This window comes from Rana temporaria, chromosome 3 (assembly GCF_905171775.1).
Source record: "Rana temporaria chromosome 3, aRanTem1.1, whole genome shotgun sequence".
Taxonomy (NCBI): Eukaryota; Metazoa; Chordata; class Amphibia; order Anura; family Ranidae; genus Rana; species Rana temporaria.
In genome coordinates this window covers 222,049,989-222,074,317 of record NC_053491.1, presented here as the reverse complement: position 1 = coordinate 222,074,317, position 24,329 = coordinate 222,049,989, and the positions used below count along the sequence as shown (strand labels likewise).

Below are 24,329 nucleotides of genomic sequence, written 5' to 3'. Positions count from 1 at the left end.
GATGAGGTTCGATGCAGCTGTCATCTTTGGCCAGGTGGGCCGTTCTGGCGGGGTCCATGGATGCGCGTACCCTGAAGGTGGATACCGCACCTGGAACGGGGACCCCGCAAAGATTTTTCAACACATGACCCCCAGATAAACTCTCCCCCAGCATGCCCTGTGAGGGAAAAACTCCTCCAATTGGCTGCTGGGGAAAACTTGCTCTGCCAGAACCCCTCTGGCGCCAACTGCTGGCAAGGGGTGATATTCCACCCCTTGACCACAGACTGACCCAGTGGACATTTCTGGGATGACAGAAGTCCCAAATTTAGACAAACACGAATGGGAGCAAAGTAACTCTCCCATTCTCACTAACTTTAGTGTAGCGCCCATGCTGAAAGCAAGGGGGCGCTACATTTATATTGGACATTTGATTATATTAACTTTTTTTATGATATACTTTTACACCTTTAAGCGCTTTATTATTTATTATATGGACTGTTTTTTTCACTACTGCACTATTTTGAGCACTTTGATATATTTTTGTATTAGTGAATATTCATTTGAATGTCATTATTTTACACTGTTGGTTAATGTCTGAGCAATGCACTATAGTTTTATTCAAGTGAGTTTTGTCATCTCTAGCAGCCAGATATTCTCTAGCGCTCATGGTACCTCTTTCATTAAACATTTGTGGCTAGTAAATTATGTTTTTTATTTTCCTTGCATGTTCCCCTCATTTCCTACAGCGACTGCACTACCTGGTCATAGAAAAAGACATCAGGCATCCTTTCAATTTATTTAATTTACATAGTATGTATTGATGACCGGTTTGGGATTTATTATTCAAAAAAATGGCAATATAACACAATATGTATAATATAAATTACAGCATAATCAATATCACATTGCACATCACATTGAGTCCACTTTACCCTCAAAGTCATTGTGGTCTGTATATATAGACATGAGCTTCTACCTCCATCCACGAGGTATGCAGTAACCATCCTGGGCATCTCTAGATAAGGAGACCAGACCAGGACATATAAGATTTTGATAAAAGTGAAATCTGTATATCCAAAATATAAAGTTTATGTAAAATAAAATGTTTTAATTGGTATAATGAACTTCCAGGTTTTATTGTTCTTGTAATAAAGTATCTTATACTGTACAAATGGTTGCATTTTTATAAGAAGCATATAAGATATTAATGATGGCGGATGTTGATATGTAATGATAGACCATTATCTAACAAAATAAATTGCGTAACTATATTGAAAATACTTTTTGAGGGTGATCAACACTGCATCAGCACTTTCGGTATTATCACTACCATATTTTAAGGGGACATTTTCATTGAATATTACAGTAAAATGTAATTTGGTTCATGGTGCTGAAGTGGTTTTGCTGTTACAGTGGGGAGAACAAGTATTTGATACACTGCCAATTTGGCAGGGTTTGCTACTTGCAAAGCATGTAGAGGTCTGTCATTTTTATCATAGGTACTCTTCGACCATGAAGGACGGAATCTAAAACAAAAATCCAGAAAATCACATTGTATGATTTTTAAGTAATTAATTAACATTTTATTGCATGACATAAGTATTTGATACATAAGAAAAGCAGAACTTAATATTTGGTACAGAAACCTTTGTTTGCAATTACAGAGATCATATGTTTCCTGTAGTTCTTGACCAGGTTTGCACACACTGCAGCTGGGATTTTGTCCCACTCCTCCATACAGAGATTCTCCAGATCCTTCAGGTTTTGGGGCTGTCGCTGGGCAATACGGACTTTCAGCTCCCTTCAAAGATTTTCTATTGGGTTCAGGGCTGGAGACTGGCTAGGCCACTCCAGGACCTTGAGATGCTTCTTACGGAGCCACTGTTTAGTTGCCCTGGCTGTATGTTTCGGGTTGTTGTCATGCTGGAAGACCCAGCCAGGACCCATCTTCAATGCTCTTACTGAGGGAAGGAGGTTGTTGGCCAAGATATTGCGATACATGGCATCATCCATCCTCCCCTCAATAAGGTGCAGTCGTCCTGTCCCTTTGCAGAAAAGCATCCCCAAAGAATGTTTCCACCTCCATGCTTCACGGTTGGAATGGTGTTCTTGGGGTTGTACTCATCCTTCTTAAAACATGGCGAGTGGAGTTTAGACCAAAAAGCTCTATTTTTGTCTCATCAGACTACATGACCTTCTTTCATTCCTCCTCTGGGTCATCCAGATGGTCATTGGCAAACTTCAGACAGGCCTGGACATGTGCTGGCTTGAGCAGGGGGACCTTGCGTGCGCTGCAGGAGTTTAATCCATGATGGTGTAGTGTGTTACTAATGGTTTTCTTTGAGACTGTGGTCCCAGCTCTCTTCAGGTCATTGACCATGTCCTGCCGTGTAGTTCTGGGCTGATCCCTCACCTTCCTCATCATGATCATTGATGCCCCACGAGGTGAGATCTTGCATGGAGCCCCAGACCGAGGGAGATTGACCGTCATCTTGAACGTCTTCCATTTTCTAATAATTGCGCCAACAGTTGTTGCCTTCTCACCAAGCTGCTTGCCTATTTTCCTGTAGCCCATCCCAGCCTTGTGCAGGTCTACAATTTTATCATTCATGTCCTTACACAGCTCTCTCTCGTCTTGGCCATTGTGGTGAGGTTGGAATCTGTTTTGATTGAGTGTGTGGACAGATGTCTGTTATACAGGTAACAAGTTCAAACAGGTGCAGTTAATACAAGTAATGAGTGGAGAACAGGAGGGCTTCTTAAAGAAAAAATAACAGGTCTGTGAGAGCTGGAATTCTTACTGGTTGGTAGGTGATCAAATACTTATGTCATGCAAATTAATTATTTAAAAATCATACAATGTGATTTTCTGGATTTTTTGTTTTAGATTCAGTCTCTCACAGTTGAAGAGTACCTATGATAAAAATTACAGACCTCTACATGCTTTGTAAGTAGGAAAACCTGCAAAATCTGCAGTTTATCAAATATTTGTTCTCTCCACTGTATCGGCAAGTAAAAACAGCCCTCACAGGAAAAAAAAAAGTGTTGTTTTTTCATACATATAGAAAAAAACTAAATTGCTATTATATATATATATATATATGTGTATATGAAAGCTGAAAGTACAATAAGCATTTTTTTTTTTTTCTCACAGGGAACAAGTGTACTATCTCCTGGCCTCCATATTGGACTAGTGCTCATATTAGGATTATTGATCTATCTAAAATCAACAACCAATTTATTTCACAATCATCCATGTCTTTACACACTAACATTTGGATTTGTAAGTGCCAAGATCACTATTAAGCTTGTGGTAAGTTTTTCACTGTTTTTTTGGTGAAGTATTTTATACAACAACATAAATGTTCAAAGCGCAGTTCATGCATTGCAATCAACTAGAAATTACTATTGTTTCAGCTGTTGTAATAAGACATACATCTTAATGGTTTAGTTTACAGTACATAATTGCACTGAACAAGCCCTCAGCTCTTCATACATACTGTATAATCACAAAAAAAGGGACTTAACACTATTATACATCTATAGAATGTTGGGCTATGGAGTATGTGTATTGAAAAATATTAGTAAGCAGTCATTCAAATGCCTTTTTAGTGCTGCTTAGCAGGTTACTATTGGAAGAGTTGCTGTTGTTTACAGTGATCAACATCATTGTGGGAAAGCATAGATGCAGAGCCTACATTGAGAAAAGTGTTCCATAATTTTTAGTATCAGGCTACTGTGTTTGTTACAACAACTTCTATGGCACCTCATGGCAAAGAACTCTGAGGATCTGAAAAAAGAATTGTTGCTCTACATCAAGATGGCCTAGGCTATAAGAAGATTGCCAAGGCCCTGAAACTGAGCTGTAGCAAGGTGGCCAAGACCATACAGCGGTTTAAAAGGACATGTGCCACTCAGAACAGGCCTTGCCATGGTTGACCAAAGAAGTGCAGATGCTCAGTGTCATATCCAGAGGTTGTCTTTGGGAAATAGGCATATGAGTGCTTCCAGCATTGCTGCAGAGTTTGAAGGGGTGGGGGGGTCAGCCTGTCAGTCCTTAGACCATACGCCGCACACTGCATCAAATGGCTGTCTGCGTCCCAGAAGGAAGCCTCTTCTAAGATGATGCACAAAAAAGCCTGTAAACAGTTTGCTGAAGACAAGCTGACTAAGGACATGGATTTCTGGAACCATGTCCTGTGGTCTGATGAGACCAAGATAAACGTATTTGGTTCAGATGGTGTCACGCGTGTGTGGCGCCAACCAGGTGAGGAGTACAAAGACAAGTGTATCTTGCCTACATTCAAGCATGGTGGTGGGAGTATCATGGTCTGGGGCTGCATGAGTGCTGCCAGAACTGGAGAGCTACAGTTCATTGAGGGAAACATGAATGCCAACATGTACTGTGACATACTAAAACAGAGCATGATCCCCCTCCGTTCAGAGACTGGGCCGCAGGGCAGTGTTCCAACATAACGACCCCAAACGCACCTCCAAGATGACCACTGCCTTGCTAAAAAAGCTAAGGGTAAAGGTGATGGACTGGCCAAGCATGTCTCCAGACCTAAACCCTATTGAGCATCTGTGGGGCATTCTCAAACTGAAGGTGGAAGAGCGCAAGGTCTCTAACATCCACCAGCTCCGTGATGTAGTCGTGGAAGAGGACTCCAGTGGCAACCTGTGAAGCTCTGGTGAACTCCATGCCCAAGAGGGTTAAGGCAGTGCTGGGAAATAATGGTGGCCACACAAACTATTGACACTTTAGGCCCAATTTGGACATTTTCACTTAGGATGCTCTACTGTTGTTTAAATGCTTATTGTTGAACATATATTATACACAATATTTGTACAAATGTTACTATCCTTGTACAGCTGTTAATATTTCTTCTCTTGCAATAATAACTTTTTTGTAAAAAAACAAACAAAAAAAACCCAGTGGTGATTAAATACCACCAAAAGAAAGCTCTATTTGTGTGCAAAAAAATAATATAAAATTAGTTTGGGTACAGCGTAGCATGACCGCACAATTGCCAGTTAAAGTAGTGCAGTGCTAAATGGCAAAAAATGGCCTGGTCATGAAGGGGGTAAAATATTACACAGGTCAAAGGCATGTAAGCCTTGTTATAGGCTTACCTGTAGGTACAAGTGACAGTAAAAAGTTTACTACCACTTTAATAACAGGTGGCCTTCTTGTGTCATTCTCCGTGTATTTCATCTGTAAGGCCTCTTGCACACTGCTCAGTAAAGCTTTTTTTTTTTTTTTTTACTGAGCTAAAATGCAGCCCATTAGTCGTAATGTGTCTATGCACACAGGCACGTAAACAAGCGCTGTGCATTCTTGAGTAAAAAAATATAAAAATAGAATCTTTTTTGGTCAGTAATTTACGAATTCTATTTACATATTGTGCACAAGAACGCGAGAATAGGTTCTGACGAAAATGTGTAAACGCATATACATGAAAATGTGCGTAAGTACACGCAAATAAAAAATAAAAAATCTGAAAAAGCAGATGCTCAAACAGTATCATGTGCAAGAGGCCTAATACAAAGAATAATGCATGAGATTTAAAGGGGTTGTAAAGGTTCGCCTTTTTTTTCTAAATTGGTTCCTTTAACCACTTAAGACCCGGACCAAAATGCAGCTAACAGACCCGGCCAGGTTTTGCGATTCGGCACTGCGTCGCTTTAACAGACAATTGCGCGGTCGTGCGACATGGCTCCCAAACAAAATTAGCGTCCTTTTTTTCCCCACAAATAGAGCTTTCTTCAAATGATCACCTCTGCGGTTTTTATTTTTTGCGCTATAAACAAAAATAGGGCGACAATTTTGAAAAAAAATCAATATTTTTTACTTTTTGCCAAAATAAATATCCCCCCCAAAATATATATAAATTTTTTTTTTTTCCTCAGTTTAGGCCGATACGTATTCTTCTACCTATTTTTGGTAAAAAAAAAATAAGCGTTCATCGGTTGGTTTGCGCAAAATTTATAGCGTTTACAAAATAGGGGATAGTTTCATTGCATTTTTATTAATTTTTTTTTTTTTTTTACTACTTATGGCGGCGATCAGTGATTTTTTTCGTGACTGCACATTATGGAGGACACTTCGGACAATTTTTGGGACCATTGTCATTTCTCTTCCGTTCATGGATGGACACAGCAGCCTTTGACCTTAGGGTTATATCCACTTCCTTCCAGGAGAGTTAGGCAGAAAAAAAAGCAATTTAAGTGTTAAAAACACTTTGCTCAGCACAGCTCCTCCCAGGGGGCATTGTCCCCCGGGTATAACCCACAGTCTGCCTCAGCAGCTCCAGTTTCTTTCTGCCTAATGTCAGGAGAGGACATGGCCTTCTGGAGTCCCTGTACTCTGGGATTTTTTTGCGGTTTTTTTTTTTTTTTTTCCGCTTTTATTTGTTTGTTGCTGCATTTTTTTGAATCCTGAGATTCTTCTATCAACTGACGACTGGGTGACAGGCTGGGTCTTGACTCTTGTAGTCCCCCCATGTTCGGCCATCGAGCGTGTGCCGGCCCTCAGCTCAGCTCTGGGTCGTCCACGACAGGCCCCATTGCTCCAGGGGCGGCCGGGGAACTACATGTTCCAGGGCACACATATGACCGGTCTCTATGGCCTTGTCTCAGTGTGTCTGGCCGACAGCCATGCCTTTTAGCGGACGTTGGTTCTGTCAGGGATACCTCCAGCCGGTGGTCGCAGGACAGGTAAGTAGTGGCCCCTTGCCCTGGCAAGGTGGTATGGCTGGTGTTTCCCCTGGGGAGGTCGACTGAGGGTCCGCCCTGCTTTCCTCTCTCCCTTTCCTCTCCCTCCTTCCCCATACTGGGTAGCGGCTGTGAGGGGGGCCTCCTGGGGTCTTTTTATTACCACCATGGACCATGTGTTGCGGGGGGCTGTGTTTTTTACTGTGGAGTTGCTGCTGGATGCTGCTCTGTGTTTGGTGCGTCACTGGGGGTTTTTAAAACTGTGCACTGCCACCATTTTGCCGTGGTCGCGGTTTACATAGCTCGATGGCCATTTTCTTGTAGCCCACTGGTGCTTTTTACCTCAGACAGCGGCCATCTTAGATATGTCTTGGCCCCTTGTGACTGTAATAGCGCTGCAAAAGACCGTGAATCGTCCCTGAGGTGACGGACACAGCGCAGCCAGCTTTTTTCAGCTCACTGCAACCGGGTGGGTTGGTGAGTTCCCTGGGGGCCTCTGCCTTCTGTTCTTTGCAGCCGGGAGGTGACCGGTGGGTTGTTCTGCTTTGCAGTGCTGGGTGACACAGCGGTGGGGCATCATGGAGCCTGAACCTGGTGCTTCTGCCCCAACAATGCCTGAGTTAACCCTTAATCCCCCTGCCCCATCTGTTGAGGCAATGTCGGCTGTCCTTGAGGCGTTTCTCGCCAGGTTTGAAGCGACAGGTGGCCAGAAAGGGGGGTAAAAAAGCGCCCCCTCCCTGAGCCTGCTTCTGAGGACGTTTCTGACACAGAATCATATCCTTCAGTTGCTTCTGGCTCTGGTTATGTCATGTCAGATGATGCAGGCTTAACCCACGCGGACTGTGAGGATGACTCTGCTTCAGGGTCAGTGAATGATAAGGAATTTGTTGGAGCTCTTATCTCTGCGGTGTGGGATACTCAGAAACTTGAGGATTTGGCGGAGGCATCGGGTGTGCCAGTCCCTTTTGCGTTCCGCAAGCCTCCCCACACCACAAAAGTGTTTCCTTGTATTCCATATTTGGACAAATTGTTATACAAGGAATGGGATTCGCCGCAAAAGGTTTTTGCTGTTCCAAAATACTTTGCGGTCCGTTATCCCTTTGAGGAGGACTTTTTGAAAAATTGCCTGTGGAAGGGGCTCCCACCTTTAAGGACCCCGCAGATAGGAGAGTGGAGGCTGTGGCCCGCTCCATGTTCACAGTAGTGGATTCGGCTGTGAGACCGGTTTTGGCTGGGACTCTGGTGTCTGACACTGACTGAACGGGCAAAGTTGTTGCTGCAGGAGCTGGAGGTGCAAGATGCTTCCGAGACCTGTAAGGACCTGGCTGAACAATTGGTTCAGGGTCTAAAGTTTGTCTGTGAGTCGGCTCTGGATACGCTTCCCTTGCTTTCCAGGGCCTCCGCCTATGCGGTGGTACTGCGCCGCCCTGTGTGGCTGAAATGCTGGTCTGCGGACAAGTCCTCCAAGAAGGCCGTGGTGGATTTTCCCTTTAAGGGTAAACGGCTTTTTGGGGCGTCCCTGGATGACATCATAAAGGATGCCACAGGTGGTAAGAGCACACTGCTCCCACAGTCTGGGAAGGGCAAGGAGCCTCGCCGTAAGCAAGGGCCCTCCTTTACTACCCCAAAGCATTTTTTTCGTGCGGCGGGAAAAAGTTTTCAAGGTGCCAAGACCCCCGCTGCGGGGCAGAAGCGCACCTGGTACCGCAAGCCCAACAAGCCTGCGGACAAGCCTGCTTTCGCATGAAGGTCTGCCCCCGCCCGTGTCTCGGGTGGGGGACTGGCTTCGCAAATTCGCGGCTCGGTGGAGGTCTCTTCTTTCCGACCGTTGGGTTTGCAAAGTAGTTTCCTCGGAGTACAAGATAGTTTCTCTCTTGTCCACCAAACAGATTTTTTCCTTCCAACTTCCAGCTTCCTCCGGATCACCGGAAGGCTCTGTCAGGGGCTGTCCAGGATCTACTGGGCAGGGGAGTGATTGTACCAGTTCCCTCGATGAAACGGTTTCAGGGGTTTTACTCCAATCTGTTTGTAGTCCCCAAGAAGGAAGGGGTCCATCCAATCCTGGACCTAAAGGCCCTCAATTGTTTTGTCAAGGTGCAAAAGTTCAGGATGGAGTCGGTTCGCTCAGTAATAGCAGCGCTCCATCAGGGGGACTTTATGGCGTCCTTGGATATCATGGATTCCCATGCATGTTCCCACTTGCACGAGGCACCAGAGGTTTCTGCGATTTGTGGTCGGGGAGGACCACTTTCAATTTGTGGCCCTCCCGTTCGGCTTGGCATTGGCACCACGGGTTTTCACCAAGGTGCTCGCCCCGATCCTAGCCCTGCTGAGGCAGCGAGGGATCGCTATCGTGGGATACCTGGACGACCTTCTCCTGAGAGCTTCCTCAGGCTCAGAGTTAGAAGAGGACGTGTCTATCACGTGTCAGACTCTGGTTTCGTCTCTGCATCTGGAATACCTGGGACTAGTCCTGGATTCCGCGGAGGCGAGAGGTTTCCCTCCCAACGGAGAAACTTCAGACTCTGCAATCGGCAGTGCAGCAGTTGTCGACCCAGAAGTGGTCATCTCTTCGATTCTGCATGAGGGTTCTGGGTCTGATGGTGGCCTCTTTCGAGGCGGTTCCGTATGCCCAATTCCACACCCGGGAGCTACAGAAGGAAATTCTGTCACGTTGGGACAAGCTCCCGTCATCTCTGGATTACCAGATTTAGTTGAGCCCTCTGGTCATGTCTTCCCTGGTGTGGTGGCTGAAGTCTCCGGTGCTTCGGACCGGGAAGTCGTTCCTGCCGTGCCATTGGACAGTGATCACGACGGATGCCAGCCTCTCCGGCTGGGGGGGCATTTGGGGCACCCAGTCAGCCCAGGGGCGCTGGACTCAGGAGGAGTCCTGCCTGCCATTCAATATACTGGAGCTCTAAGCAATCAAATTGTGCCTTGCCAAGTGGTCCCTGGATCTGCAGGGCCGACCGGTCAGGATCCAGTCCGACAACGCCACGGCCGTGGCATACCTCAATCATCAGGGAGGCACACGGAGCTTGGCTGCAGCGATGGAAGTCGCACACATCCTTCGGTGGGCCGAAAGGTCCGTTCCGGCTCTATCAGCCGTGTACATTCCGGGGGTACAGAATTGGCAAGCTGACTACCTAAGTCACCAAACATTGGACCAAGGAGAGTGGTCACTCCACCCGGAGGTGTTTCAGAGTCTGTGCCAAAAATGGGGCACTCCAGACGTGGACCTTCTAGCGTCCCGTCTCAATCGGAAGGTGCCACGGTTCATGGCCAGTTCTAAAGACCCGTGGGCAGACGCGTGAGCCACGTTGGTGGCACCTTGGGGTCATTATCGCCTAATTTACGCCTTCCCTCCTCTGAAGCTTCTTCCTCGCCTGCTGCGCAGAGTGTAAGCCGAAGGGATTCCAACAATCCTGATCGCCCCAGACTGGCCGCGCCGCTCCTGGTACGTGGACTTGGTGCGTCTGGTGGCAGACGCCCCCTGGCGTCTACCCCTGAGAGAAGATCTTCTGTCGCAGGGTCCGATCTTCCACCCTGCTTTACAGTCACTGGGCCAGATTCACAAAGAGATACGACGGTGTATCTACAGATACACCGTCGTATCTCAGACGTAAACTGGTCCTATCTATGCGCCTGATTCATAGAATCAGATATGCATAGATAGGACTAAGATCTGACAGTGTTACACTGTGTTACACTGTCGGATCTTTTACGATAAATAATATGTAAATCAGCGAGATACGCAAATTCACGAACGTACGCGGACCCGTCGCAGTGTTCTTACGTCGTTTCCGTAGCGGTTTTCCGTCGTATACTTACCCCTTCTTTTATCAGGCGCAGCCAATGTTAAGTATAGCCGGCGTTCCCGCGTCGAATTTGAATTTTCCTACGTCGTTTGCGTACGCCGATTCACGAACACGCGCGTCGCAAGTCCCGCTCACGTCGCAACCACTGACGTCCTAGTGACGTCAGTGGGAGCAATGCACGCCGGGAAATTCTACGGACGACGCATGCGCATTTAAATCGGCGCGGGAACGCGCCTGATTTAAATATGACACTCCCCCAGCCGCGGAATTTGAATTCCGCTGGGGGATTTAGGATCCGCCGTCGCAAGTTTGGAGGTAAGTGGTTTGTGAATTAGCCACTTGCCTCCTAAACTTGCGGGAGCGGATCTTAATTCACGTAGATCGAGCGGATCTATAGATCCGCTGAGCTACGTGAATCTGGCCCACTGGCTTTAACGGCGTGGCTGTTGAGAGCCAGATGTTGAAGGACCAGGGCCTATCAGGCTCGGTGGTTTCTACCATGCTGCATGCAAGGAAGTCTACTTCATGGAGGATTTACCATCGTACGTGGAAGGCCTACATCTCTATGTGTGAAGAGATGAAATGGCACCCCCGTACATATACGTGGTGTCCCGGACTCTGCTGTTTTTACAGCGGGGAGTGGATCAGGCTCTCGCCTTGAGTACGGTTAAGAGTCAGATCTCAGGTCTAGCTGTTTACTTTCAGCGACCCTTGGCAGCGCACTCCTTGGTGCGTACGTTTGTGCAGGGGGTCCAGCATGTGGCCCCTCCTATGCGCCCTCCACTGCCCCCATGGGACTTAAATTTGGTCCTTTCGGTGCTTCAGGACGCTCCTTTTGAGGACATTCGGAAGTTCCTTTTGTTGACTCTGTCACAAAAGGTGTTTTTTCTAGTAGCAATTACAATCAATCAGACGGGTGTCTGAACTGGCGGCCTTGTCCTGCAAGGCTCCCTACTTGATCATCCATGAGGATAAGGTGGTTCTGCGGCCGCAGCCGTCTTAATCTCCTAAAGGTCGTTTCGGCTTTTCACATTAATGAGGGAATTGTGTTACCATCCTTATGTCCTCGGCCGAAGAACCCAAAGAAGGCCACTTTGCATTCCCTAGATGTGGTTCGGGCCCTACGAGTGTACTTATCGGCTACGGCCCCGTTCCGGAAGTCGGACTCGATGTTCGTGTCGGTCCTAAAAAAAGGTCTGGCGGTCTCGTCGGCCACCATTTCTAGGTGGATCAGACAGGTTGTGCCACAGGCCTATGCCCTGAAGGGGCGGGCGCCTCCTTTTCGGGTCACGGCGCATTCGACCAGGGCGATCGGTGCCTCTTGGGCTTTCCGGCATCAAGCCTCTGTGTTACAGGTGTGTAAGGCAGCGACCTGGTCGTCAGTCCACACGTTTTCAAAGTTTTACAAGGTGGATGTGAGTGCATAATCTTCAGATGCCTCCTTCGGCCGCAAGGTGTTACAGGCGGCAGTTTAAGATTGGAGTTCCTCCGTTGAGTAACTCCGGTTTTGTTTGGGGTGTAGCTTGGTTTGCTGTGTTGTTTTCCCACCCCTCAAATTTTTTGAAACTGCTTGGGGACGTCCCTAAGGTCAAAGGCTGCTGTGTCCGTCCATGAACGGAAGAGAAAATAGTATTTTTGTACTCACTGTAAAATCCATTTCTCTGAGTTCATGGACGGACACAGCACCCCTCCTTTGTTTGTACTGCTTGTTACGAACTGGAGCTGCTGAGGCAGAGTGTGGGTTATACCCGGGGGACCACGCCCTCTGGGAGGAGCTGTGCTGAGCAAAGTGTTGTTAACACTTAAAGTGCTTTTTTTCTGCCTAACTCTCCTGGAAGGAAGTGGATATAACCCTAAGGTCAAAGGCTGCTGTGTCCGTCCATGAACTCAGAGAAATGGATTTTACGGTGAGTACAAAAATTCTATTTTTCATAGCAAAAAATGCATTTAAAATGCATGGTTTACTGTGAAAATTACAGTTTCAGTTTGGGAGTTAACCACAGGGGGCGCTGATGGGGTTATGTGTGACCTCATATGTGTTTACAACTGTAAGGGGGTGTGGCTGTAGGTGTGACGTCATCGATTATGTATCCCTATAAAAGGGATCACACGATCGATGACGCAGCCACAACTCTCCCCGTTCTTTAGCTCCGGAGACCGATCACGGGACTCCAGCGGCGATCGGGTCCCGGAGCTTTGGACCGGGTCGCGGGTGCGCGCCCGCGACTGGACAATAGCACAGCACGTACCTGTACGTGCATGTGCCATTCTGCCGACGTATATGTGCAGGAGGCAGTCCTTAAGTGGTTAAGCTAGTGCATTGTTGGTTCACTTACCTTTTCCTTCGATTTCCCTTCTAAATGTTTTTTTTCTTTGTTTGAATTTCTCATTTCCTGTTTCTCCTCGGTAAGATTTCCACCATTAACCGAGCGGAAAGTCATTTAGAACAGCTTACTGAGGAGGAACAGGAAGTGAGAAATTATGACAAAAGAAAAAAAACATTTAGGCCTGGATTCACAGACAGCAGGCGCACATTACGCCGCCGCAGCGCATCCTCCTGTGCGCTACGCCGACGCAGCGCAGAGAGGCTAGCATGGAATTCAGGAATCCAGTGCTCCCCACGCTGCATCGGCGTGGCGTAGGTTTTGAAGGCGCAGGCTGGCGTAGGTGGAAGTGGGCTTGACCCATGCAAATGAGGCGTGACCCCATGCAAATGATAGTCTGAGCGCAAGACAAGTACGTTTAATGAACTGCGCATGCCTCGTGCCGTGGACGCATGCCCCTGCGCATGCTCACAACCACGTCGGAACAACTGCCTAAGATATGCCGGATCACTGTCTACGCCATGAACGTATCCTACGCCCAGCTAAACGTAAAATACGCCGGCTTGTACTCCTTGGTGCAGACCTTTGCATGTCTGCTGCTGGGTTACACCTCCTTTTATGGGGCTTAACTTTACGCCGGACGTACAACTTACGCGCACCAGTCGTAGCCTGCGTCGGGCGCACTTACGTTCCTGAATCGCCGTATTTTCCTCATTTGCATATTTGAATGGCTGATCAATGGGAGCGCCACCATACGTCCAGCCTAAATATGCGCCCACTCTACGCCGGCGTAGGCAAGTTACGCCGGCTGGATGAAGCCTAGTTTTAGGTGTCTCTTAGTTTGTGGGTCCGGCGCACAGATACGACGGCACATATTTGCACTTACGCGGCGTATCTTGAGATACGTCGGCGCAAGTGCTTTGTGAATCCGGGCCTTAGAAGGGAAATTGAAGGAAAGGGTAAGTGAACCTACAATGCACTAGTTTAAAGTAACATATTTAGAAAATAAAAAACAAATCTTTACAACTCCTTTAATGAGCTCAATGACTTGTAATAAATGTAATGTCGCCTCCTATTTGTTTTTCTCTGTTAATGCAACTTTTTTTTTTCTTCAGCTGGCATATATGACCAAAAGTGAAATGTATATTCAAGATAGTGCATTTATTGGACCAGGTCTTTTATTCCTTAACCAGTACTTCAACAGCTTTATTGATGAATACATAGTTTTGTGGTTAGCACTAGTAAGTATGTTTTACAGTTATCCAACACGTTAATGGTTATTAAATAAGCTGAAAGAGGAACTTTGCCCTTATCTTAAAAATAAAGTGATTGGTAAAGACAAAAGGTCTTAAGATAAAAAGCCGTCTGTGTGCAGCAGCCCCTCGAATACTTACCTGAGCCCCCTCTCTATCCAGCGATGTTGTAGGATTGTCTCGGTTGCCCGGGACTTCCCTCCTCATTGGCTGAGACAGCAGCGTAGAGCCATTGGCTCCCACTGCTGTCAATGAAAGTCAGTCAGCCTATGAGGAGAGAAAGGGGGTGGGGTCGAGCCCTAGCTCCATGTCTGAATGGATATACTGAGCTGCAGCTCAGCTCGGGTTCCCCCATAGCAAGCTGCTTGCTGTGGGGGCACTCGTCAGGAGGGAGGGGCCAGGAGAGCCAAAGAGGGACCTGAGAAGTAGAGGATCCAGGCTGCTCTGTGCAAAACCACTGCAACAGAACAGGTAAGTATGACATGTTTGTTATTTTTATACACTGGCCTTCAGAACATAATCTGGAAGGATCCAAGAAGCCCAGTAACTCTGGAAATACTTCAGAGGGATTTTGTAGGTGTCAATGGGACTGGAAAGCTGATGACGAAATTGGACAGCCAGAAATACTCACATCAGGGATGTAGAGAAAAAAAGATGCTTCCAATAGTGCAGGTCAAAAAAGCATGTTTTTATTTAAAAAACCGACATGCATTAAATACAAATCAACCAAGCTCGATTCATTGCTTTTTATTTGTGATCACATTTTATTTCATGCATGTCGGTTTTCTAAATAAAAACCTGCTTTTTTGACCTGCACCATTTGGAAGCACCTTTTTCTTTCTCTACATACCCTTCCCAGATGTGAGTCTTTCTGGCTGTCCAATTTCATCATCAGCTTTCCAGTCCTGTTGTCACCTTCGAGATCCCTCTGAGGTATTTCCGTAGTTACTGGGCTTCTTGGATCCTTTGGGTGACTTGCCGATTTGGATATCCATGCTTTACTGACTCATTGTCTCTGACACTCGGGTCCACCAGTTCGGTAAGAGTATATATTCTTATCAATAAGTGGATGATTTATCACCTTAGATGTCTCATATACTTGCCTGTAACCTCAACAACTTCTTGGGAACCACCACCTGTCCGTTGTGGACTCTGCCTGCTCCTTTCAAGGATTGATTTACACCATTGGACTTGTTTTGTTTTTATACATTCACTTAGCAGGAATTTAGATTGATTTATTATTTGAATGCTTATTTGAATATTCACTTTCCTCATTCACTTTCACTGTATATCACCTTTACAATTCACACGTTATCTTACCTTGAATATTTGTCACATTCTTATGGAGCAGCTTCTCATCATTTTATTGATTTTTTTTTTTTTTCATCACTTCTTTATTAGTTAGCGCAATATTACTCTATATCTGTATAATCTGGAAGGCCAAACAATTAGGCTCCATTCACACCTTGGCATACGGTTTTGCGAGCGGAATCGCTGGAAATTGCAGTAAAAACGCGTAAACAGAATCGCGGGACTCCCAAGAGAAGTTAAAGAACTTATTTTGGGCGTCCCACTGATTTGCGGCGTTTCGAAATCGCAGGCAGAATCGCGCCAATTCCACCTGCAAAATGGAATGCCAAGGTGTGAATAGAGCATTAAAGATTGTCCTTGAATAGTGTTTAAGTGCAGTAAGACTGAAATTCTTAATTCCTGTAAATTAAACTCAGAAGGGCATAAGACTAATTAAATGTATTTTATTTTTTTAGGTTATTTCGTTGTTTGAATTGACAAGATACTGCATAGGCGTTTGTCTACAAATATCAACACATCTTCAGATATCTGTCTTCAGAATCCCTCCTATCCCAGCTGCTGTGCAGGTTCAAAAATCAAAATCATACTGACTGACTGCTAAAACAAATGGAGGAAAAGAAACAGGGGGGAAAACAATGAAATATATTTATAGGGTACCATAAAAATAATAGGACTCAATGAGACTTAAATCATTGGTTGCCTAATGAATAACTGTATGGCAATCCATTTTCTTAATTGAAATGTAATTGAAAAAAGAGCAAGTCCATTGTATTCCATACTTGAGCAGTGGTACATGATACAAATATCTGCTTTTCTTTTATTTTTTTTTATTTTTTATATGAATTGCAGGAAGACATGGGTAATATAATGCTCTTCCCAAACATATTTTTAGTGGCGGTATTCTCTGTCAGTATTGCTTCAATTTTGGTAATGTGCTGTATCTGAAGCATCATTTGGTTTCCTTCACATTAATGATTAGCTTACTGGGCCTGCCAAAAAGAAATGAAATACCTAACCTACTAAAATAAACACCATTTATTATTTTTGAATCTAAATGGATTTGCTCTTTCATTTAACAGCTTTTAATTGTTTAACAATTACAAGTTTCTTCTCCTCCATAAGAGCAGTTCTAAATTTTCAAATTTTTACCATAAAAGGAAATTAGTTTTAATTTGTTTTTATTTATTGCCTAATATAAAAAATGTAACAAGTTTTTTTTTTTAAACGTTTTTAAATTACCATTACCAAGACATGCTTCTTGACCAATGTGATTTTTTTTTCTTGCTTGTACCCTAATAACCCTTATAACACTGGGCCAGAATCCAGCTGCACAGTGTTCTTAAACTGGAAATAATCTTGTGAAGCACCAAGCCATGTGGTATTTGTGCTCTGTGGAGCTGATTAGTTTAGTTTTGTTTTTAAAAATGAAATTGAATTGATACAGTTTAATAAAATGTTTTATTTTGTACAGGTAACTGTGTTTTGTTTTAAACATAGCATACTTTGAAAACTACTTTAAAAGCTCTAAAAATGATTACAGAAAATGCATACATATGGCAAAATGCAGTAGAAAATCTTTAGGCTCTCAGGCTTGTGAGGATAGCACATAGCTGGGGATACAGTGTCTGCATTGCTGATAGAGATAACAATAAACATTTGTTCATTTTTTGGCAGCTGAGATTCCATATCCAAAAATACTTTAAAAAAAAAACATGGGTTACTTCTACATCCACTGTTATTTTGGTGGGTCCTGCACGTTCACACATCTAAATGTATACTAATGTATTTAATATAAAAAAAAACTTTCTGGGAGAGTGTGAGAAAAATACTCTTAAAGCAGTCATAAACTCGGGTCCATTGTACTCAAACCCACAAGAATTAGGGATGGAGAGCAGCTGCAATAGAGTGAACATAAACTTGTACAAAGCAGGTTGTATGGCACTTTGGTTCAGGTCAAGTGACTTGCACCAGCTGTGAATTATGGGAGCTGGCGTCAGTGAAGTCTTTATTTACTTTAAACGTTTTTCTGAAGTCAACATCTTAGTACACTGCCATTACAGCTTCAAGCCATGTGACTCAGAGTTTCATGGGGCCTGCTTTTTCAGCCGATAAGTAAGTTAATACTCAATTTCAGGGAGATTTACTAAGACTGGGGCACACAGAATCTGGTACAACTGTGCATAGTAAGCAATCGGCTTCTAATTACCACTTGTTTGATTTAAGCTTTGATAATAAAACCTAGAAGCTGATTGGTTTCTATACAGAGCTGCACCAGATTCTGTGTGCTCCAGTGTTAGTAAAATCCTCCCTTTATCTCCCATACTCAATGCTTTCCTTATTTAGTTTAGGTTTGCCTTAAAGCGGTTCTCCACCCTAAAGTGAAGTCCCGCTGATCGGAACCCTCCCCCCCTCCGGTGTCACATTTGACACCTTTCAGGGGGAGGGGGGTGCAGATACCTGTCTAAAGACAGGTATTTGCACCCACTTCCGGTCCGGCATTCACGGGCAAAAGACGGGCATTGCGTCACATCCCGTCGCCCCCCCCCGTTGTGTGCTGGGAACACTCGGCTCCCAGCACACAGCGGGAGCCAATCGGCGGGCGCGGCGCGACTCGCACATGCGCCGTAGGGAACCGGGCAGTGAAGCCACAGCGCTTCACTTCCTGGTTCCCTCAGCATGGATGGAGGGGGGAGCAGCAGGGTGACCAGCGATCGCTCGTCCTCTGCTGCGGACGCCGCTGGACTCCAGGACAGGTAAGTGTCCTAATATTAAAAGTCAGCAGCTGCAGTATTTGTAGCTGCTGGCTTTTAATATTTTTTTTGTGCGGAACATCCGCTTTAATGATTTACTTAATGTCCCTGCATTCCCCTTCCTCACTTTACCTGTAAATGTACATAGACACAACTTGGTTCATTGCCACTAGCAAGTTTTAGATTGCATACTGTACACTACAAAGCAAAACTGTTTTACATATTAACATTTCATGTTTCTTTAAAACAAAACAAACTTTATTTAACTTTGTAAAATCAGAAGTCAAAATGGGATTTGTGTTCTTTTTGGTGGATAATCTTTTAATTATATGTTTAAATAGGTAGAAGTTATTCCTTCAGGGAGCCATCAGAATAACATTGACTGAAGCGACTTTCGAACACTTGCCATCTCTTGCTGTTGCTGACAGAAGAAAAAAGAATGAAATAAGTTAAAATATTTTTATATTTATCTCATATATTTTGATAATAAAGCTGAAAGTAAAAAACAAAACAAAAAAAAAAACTGTATTGAATGTCTCGCATTACAATGCAATCACTAGAATGTAACTTACAGTGTCCATAAGAATTTTCTTCTGTAACAAAGCCATTTCTTTTCGAAGTTCATTTTGAGCACCAGATAGAAGGTTTTCTTGGTTCTTTTCCAAATCATGCATGTTCTATAAATATTGAGATTTTTAAATACACTTTTTAAATTCTCCCACCGGTCTTCATATGGTGTTATAGCTGCTACTCCTTAACAAATGCAGATGTTTAGTATTAAAGTCTTCCTAAACCCACAACAGTAAAATCAGTCTGAATAGCAGTAAAACATGTTTGTTATACTCGCTGTGAAACCTAAGGGGTTAATCCTCTGCATTATTTAAAAAGGTTGTTTTATCCTGTCTTCTATGATCCACACATTCCCCTGACCATCTCCTGATAGAAGAGAACCTAGGGGACAAACTGCCCATGCTCAGTTTGGTGTGTTTTGCTTGAGATTTTTTTTTTCTCTCAGGATGAATCAGCACTGTACAGACAGAGGGTCAGGGGTCCTGCAGGCTAATAGAAAGAAAGTAGAGTAGAAAGAAAACTATTTCTAAAGGCTTTAACCAGACGCCGATAGACGTCGCATGGCTGCTATATACTGCTGATGAGAAATGGTATTTAGCAGTTTATATTTAGTAAAATAATTGCATTTCCATGTTCTGTGTACTGTGGGAGACCAGATATAGTGAATGCAGGGTCCTGGGTTTAGTAACACTTTAAGAGCAGACATAATTTAAAGTTTTTTTTTATTTGTGAATAAAAACTGGAAAGTTCATTCCGTTTGTGAAAGCCGGTAATATTTTTGATCAAAATAACTGCTAGGAATGGGTCTGGGGTAACCTTGGACCATGCTGCTACTCACCAATTAAATGCAATAAATGGCTAAAATTACAAAATGTCTTTGGGAACAGGTGTAAAATGTGTAGCAAAGCAGATCCAAAAAAAGAGGAGGATGCTAATTTGCTGCATGCTTGTTCCAGGATAGTGATTTAAAAAAATAATTGAAGCCATCCAACAATGACAGCCTACAAATTTACTTTAATACCTTGCGTGTTACAAAAGACTTCACTACAACCATGAGCCCGTGTTGATTTGTCTAAGTTTTAATAGGCAGTCCATTTAGTTATGCAGTAAAACCATCTTTTTTTTGAGATGACTATGTGGGTCATAATCAATTTTATATATAATGAAAAATTAGGTAAATGCAGTGCATAGAAACGTGTATTTATCCAAAATATTGCTCAGTTTTCTTTAAAATGAAAGAACATAGGGATCTATTTTTAATAAATGATACAGGTCATTTGTTCTGTTATGGCTATAATACATGTTATTTTTAAATGCTGTACTTTATAAATCTTTAATAAAATGACTTTAAATGTTGGTGACTTAAGTACAATTGCATTTGTTTATGCCACTTCAGTAACCATGGCTCGTACTGCCCTCTTTTCTTTCTTTTTATATGTTAATGGGTGACTAAAATAATGAAACATATTTTCCAAATGCATATTTGTTATTTTGATTCATATACAGTATATTTTGCCAAATGATTCAGGCTGAAAAATGTATGAATATAACAATTTCTAAGTTGTAGGTTGAAGTGAGCCAGCCACTCCTGCTCCCTTCACAGCCTGGCGCTCCAGTAAGGGGCAGAGCAAAGAGCCAGTGACTGACAGTCACTGTCTCTGTACAGGCTGAGAACTGTGCGATCAGTGGTATTTGATTGCTCAGTTCTCAGTCTTAGAGGTGGCAGAGGACATCTGCAGCTGGAATTGGTGCTGCCGCATCTAGATGAATATGATTTTATTTATTTTTTTCTGATTCCTAAACTTCTCTTTTAAGCCACGTGTAGACTGATTTATAAAGCTGAAACAGTAACAAATAGCAACCAGCTAGCAGAGGGCTACATGCCGAAGCATATTTTTGTAGGCTACCTATCCCTTTAAGTTGAAAATGATGCCTGCAACATTTCAGCTTTGTAATAGAGTTCCACATACTTATTTAGTGTAAATTGCTAAGATAACTGATATACTTTCCCAGCCACCTTTAAAGTTCCTCCCTAATGAAACAAAAAACTGACCATGGCTTGATAAAGGCCACTGACCAAGTGCATTTGGTACTTGGAGGAACCCAGTGTGTTAATTGATTCACTAAAAGTCATCTCTGTTTGTGGTGTTGCTGGATTGAATGAAGCGGTTTATATTTCCTGTCCAAAACTTTGTAACAGCACAGGGAATGAAGGGAAATCTCCCCTGTTGGGACATAGACAACAATAAAAACATGACTGTGTTTCTTGGGGAGACATTGGGTGTCAAACCCTTGATGTCTCCATAAAGAGAACCTGTCCAAAGCTATCACGTAGGTTCTTGGCCAGTAGAATAAAAAGAAGGTTCTACTGTTTTTTAAGGCAGCAGGATATTTTCACAAATGTTCATCAAATCAATATTTTTGCTAAAAATGCACTAAATTTATTAATAGTATAAATAAACATAACATAAAATTCCTGCTAAATTGCTACTAAAGCATTGTTCACATGTGGCATACACAAGTGTATGCCCATGGGGGGCCATGTTTACCTGCAGAGGGATGCACAGGTGTTCCATGCATCCCTGTACAGGCACTCCCATTTATGTCAATTGGGGATGCAACGGCTGCACAAGCATAACTGCTGTTCCCAATCTGACATCTGTGTCGGTGTGGGTACACTATCCCAAACCAGACAGTGTGAGCTCAGGGACATGCATGTGGACCTACATGAATGTAAAATTGGGAGCAACAGCAGGTGCTACATCCCAAATGACATCAAAGTGATGGCCTGCACGGAGATGCATGGAACACCTGTGCGTTCCTGTAAAGGGACACTGTTGTATGCCCCGTGTGATTAAGGCATAAGGCCCCTTTCACACAAGCAGACTGATGGAGTTTGCCTGTCCATTTTTCAGGCGGGCCCAATCTGACCATCCATTGTGCTCTATGGAGAGACTGATATAAATGGAGTGTTCGTTTACACATGCCTGCATCCGATCCAGTCCACTAAAAACAGAAGGATGGGGGATTCCATTCTCCATCCATCTATAGCAGATCGGATGGAAATCGACATACAGTCTGTTCCCATCCGACCGCCCCATAGAGAATAGCGGGCTGTGTCGGTGTCCGCTCTGCAACAAAGGAGCGGACACAGACCTGTCATCTACCTGCTCAGTGGGGATCATCAGACAGATCCCCCGCTGAGCAGGCAGATCTGCTTGACAGAGTCCGCTCCATGTGAAAGGGGAAAGGAGTGGCTGGTCCATCAGGGGCGTTTGTATGATTTTTTTTTCAAGCTGCATGATTACAGCCTAAGGCTCTAATTGGCTTGAACAAGGTTGGGTTCAGAGCATTGCACCCAGAACCCACCCACTTGTGACAATAGCAAATTAATATGCCTCTTTTCAAAATTATACCTAGGACCTTCAGGAATGTTTCTCCAACTGAGCTTGGATTTCACTAATTCTGCAGGTTGGGTAATGGTCACCAAAAAAACTGTCTTCAAGGTCAAAAGACAAAGGGGGTTATTTACGAAAGGAAAATCCACTTTGCACTACAAGTGCGAAGTGCACTTGAAAGTGCAGTCGCTGTAGATCTGAAATGAGGGGAAGCTCTGCTGATTTTATTATCCAAACATGTGCAAGCTAAAATTATGTTTTTAATTTTTTTGCATGTCCCCCTCGGATCTACAGCGACTACATTTCCAAGTGCATGTTCAGTGCAATTTTAAGTGTACATTGCACTTGTAGTGCAAAGTGGATTTGCCTTTAGTAAATAACCCCCATAGAGAATCTTCTGCTAATGGTACAAAAGGAGACTGCATGAATACTCCTTAGGACCAGGGACAAATCCCAGGTTCTAGGACATCTTTTCTCATTTGGCATGTTTCTGCATCTGAAGCAAGTTCTGGAGAACAATACTAAGGGCTGCAATCGGGACTTTTAGATTACTCAGAGCCAGAACCTTCTCGGATCCATCATGTAAAAATTCCAGAATAGTGGGCGTATCCTATGAAAAATGTTTCCTACCCACCAGGCATTAGGTCAAACATTTTGATAGATCGTTCTCGTTACCGAGTTGTGACTGTCTAGGAGAGTGCCCACTACCTGATCTGACAATCCCATAGACTTCAGGATTTCCTTCTTGGTAACCATGTGGCCAATTTTAGAGTGCGTATCCGAGGATGCAAGACTGGACAATGAGATTATGAATCTCACCCCACTGGAAGAATGTATGGAGGAACAACTGCTAGAGAACCATGTCCTCTTTGGCCAATATTGAGCTATTAAGATTAGGCTTTTCTCTTCCTGCAGGAACATGTTTAGAAATAGTGAAATAAGGCTGGATGTTTTGGATTCAGAGAAAGAGGTGTGTTTTTGTGTTTATCCAAGAGGCAAAGAGATTCACTTCTGGAAGTCCCTATAGTCAAGTTAACTCTTGGATGGAGAGCCCACTCCTCCTGAGAGACCTCTTGAGGGATTAAAAAAAAATTCTATTGAATGTTTTTAATCTCCTCTCAGATAAATCACAGAGAGAGAGCTCAGGTGCTTTTCTACCCAGACAAAGTCATATGTGGCACTTCAATTAAGGAGAAACCTCCTGCCTCCCTGTTTAACCTCTTTCCCCCACATTATATTCAAAAGATGTCCTCCCCTGATCGCGCCCCCCCTGTGGTGCTCATCGGCACAGCTGATCAAAGCAGCTCTTTACCATGTGACCAGCTGTGTCCAACCACAGTGTAAACAGGATTTTCTGGTTATCAGCAATCCTCTCCTTACTCTGACAGTGCGTGAGTATAGCCAATAACCGTCAAAACCACACAAACCATTTCCGGGAGACTTGCCCTTCCCCTCCCAGGAGAGCGCTCCAAGCCGTTAACCCCTTGGCGTTGAGCGTATCCGGCCTCGGATTTAGGGGGTTATACCGTGATGATGCCTGCAGCTACAGGGAGACCCAATCCACGAGGTGCTACTTCCGACAGACTGGAACGAAGCGTCGGCTCCCCCTGTAAGCTTGCGCAGCAAAGAAAACGCATATGCAAGTCGCGTCTTAACCCCTTTCCTGACTGGCCGAAAGGAGAATCGATCCTATTGACCTGGGTGTAGGAGACGCAGAGGGAAGCACTGCCTGCGCCATAAATGCCTTATGTGCAAAAATCCACCAGCTGCCACTGTTGGTCTGGTCCAAGGAAAAGTGACCTTTCGAAATGTTATTTCTCCAACACCAGAGTGTTTGCTAGACCCTCCTTAGAATATAAGCATGATTGTCTAGAGATTGTAAGTTTCCCTTACAAACTTGGAGGAGAAATCCCTGGCAGGGTCTTAGGTGGAAAATTTCCCACTGGACTGCAAGAATTGAGCATGTCATAAGACTGAGTGCTGACAGAAGGGTTCATTTACTAAAACTGGAGAGTGAAAAATCTGGTGCTGCTCTGCATGGAAGACAGTCAGCTTCCAGGTTTTTTGTCAAAATTTATTGAACACGCTAAAGTTAGAAGCTGATTAGCTACACAGCTGCACCAGAATTTGTTCACTCCAGTTTTAGTAAATCAACCCCATAATTGGAATCGATTGGTTACACTGAAGATGAGCCATATACTGTATGTGC

The 24,329-nt window shown here is 44.1% G+C and overlaps 2 protein-coding genes across 3 annotated transcripts in view; one reads left to right on the top strand and one right to left on the bottom strand.

The window, feature by feature from the left end:
* CHPT1 (choline phosphotransferase 1) overlaps nt 1-18,658 on the top strand; it is a 64,804-nt gene extending 46,146 nt beyond the window's left edge. The window contains exons 6-9 of the mRNA XM_040344294.1: nt 3,137-3,295; nt 13,954-14,079; nt 15,858-15,968; nt 18,494-18,658. Of these exons, the coding sequence (XP_040200228.1) occupies nt 3,137-3,295; nt 13,954-14,079; nt 15,858-15,968; nt 18,494-18,538 (441 nt within the window). The 3' untranslated portion in view covers nt 18,539-18,658. The remainder of the gene's footprint in view (nt 1-3,136; nt 3,296-13,953; nt 14,080-15,857; nt 15,969-18,493) is intronic.
* Nucleotides 18,242-24,329, bottom strand: part of SYCP3 (synaptonemal complex protein 3) — a 91,860-nt gene continuing 85,772 nt past the window's right edge. The window contains exons 7-8 of one of the 2 annotated variants that reach the window (XM_040344296.1): nt 18,725-18,829; nt 18,242-18,573 (exon numbers count right to left, since the gene is read on the bottom strand). In XM_040344296.1, coding sequence (XP_040200230.1) covers nt 18,520-18,573; nt 18,725-18,829 — 159 coding nt within the window. In that variant the 3' untranslated portion in view covers nt 18,242-18,519. Of the gene's footprint in view, nt 18,574-18,680; nt 18,830-24,329 lie in introns of those variants that run through there. The other variant, XM_040344295.1, reaches the window with a different exon arrangement.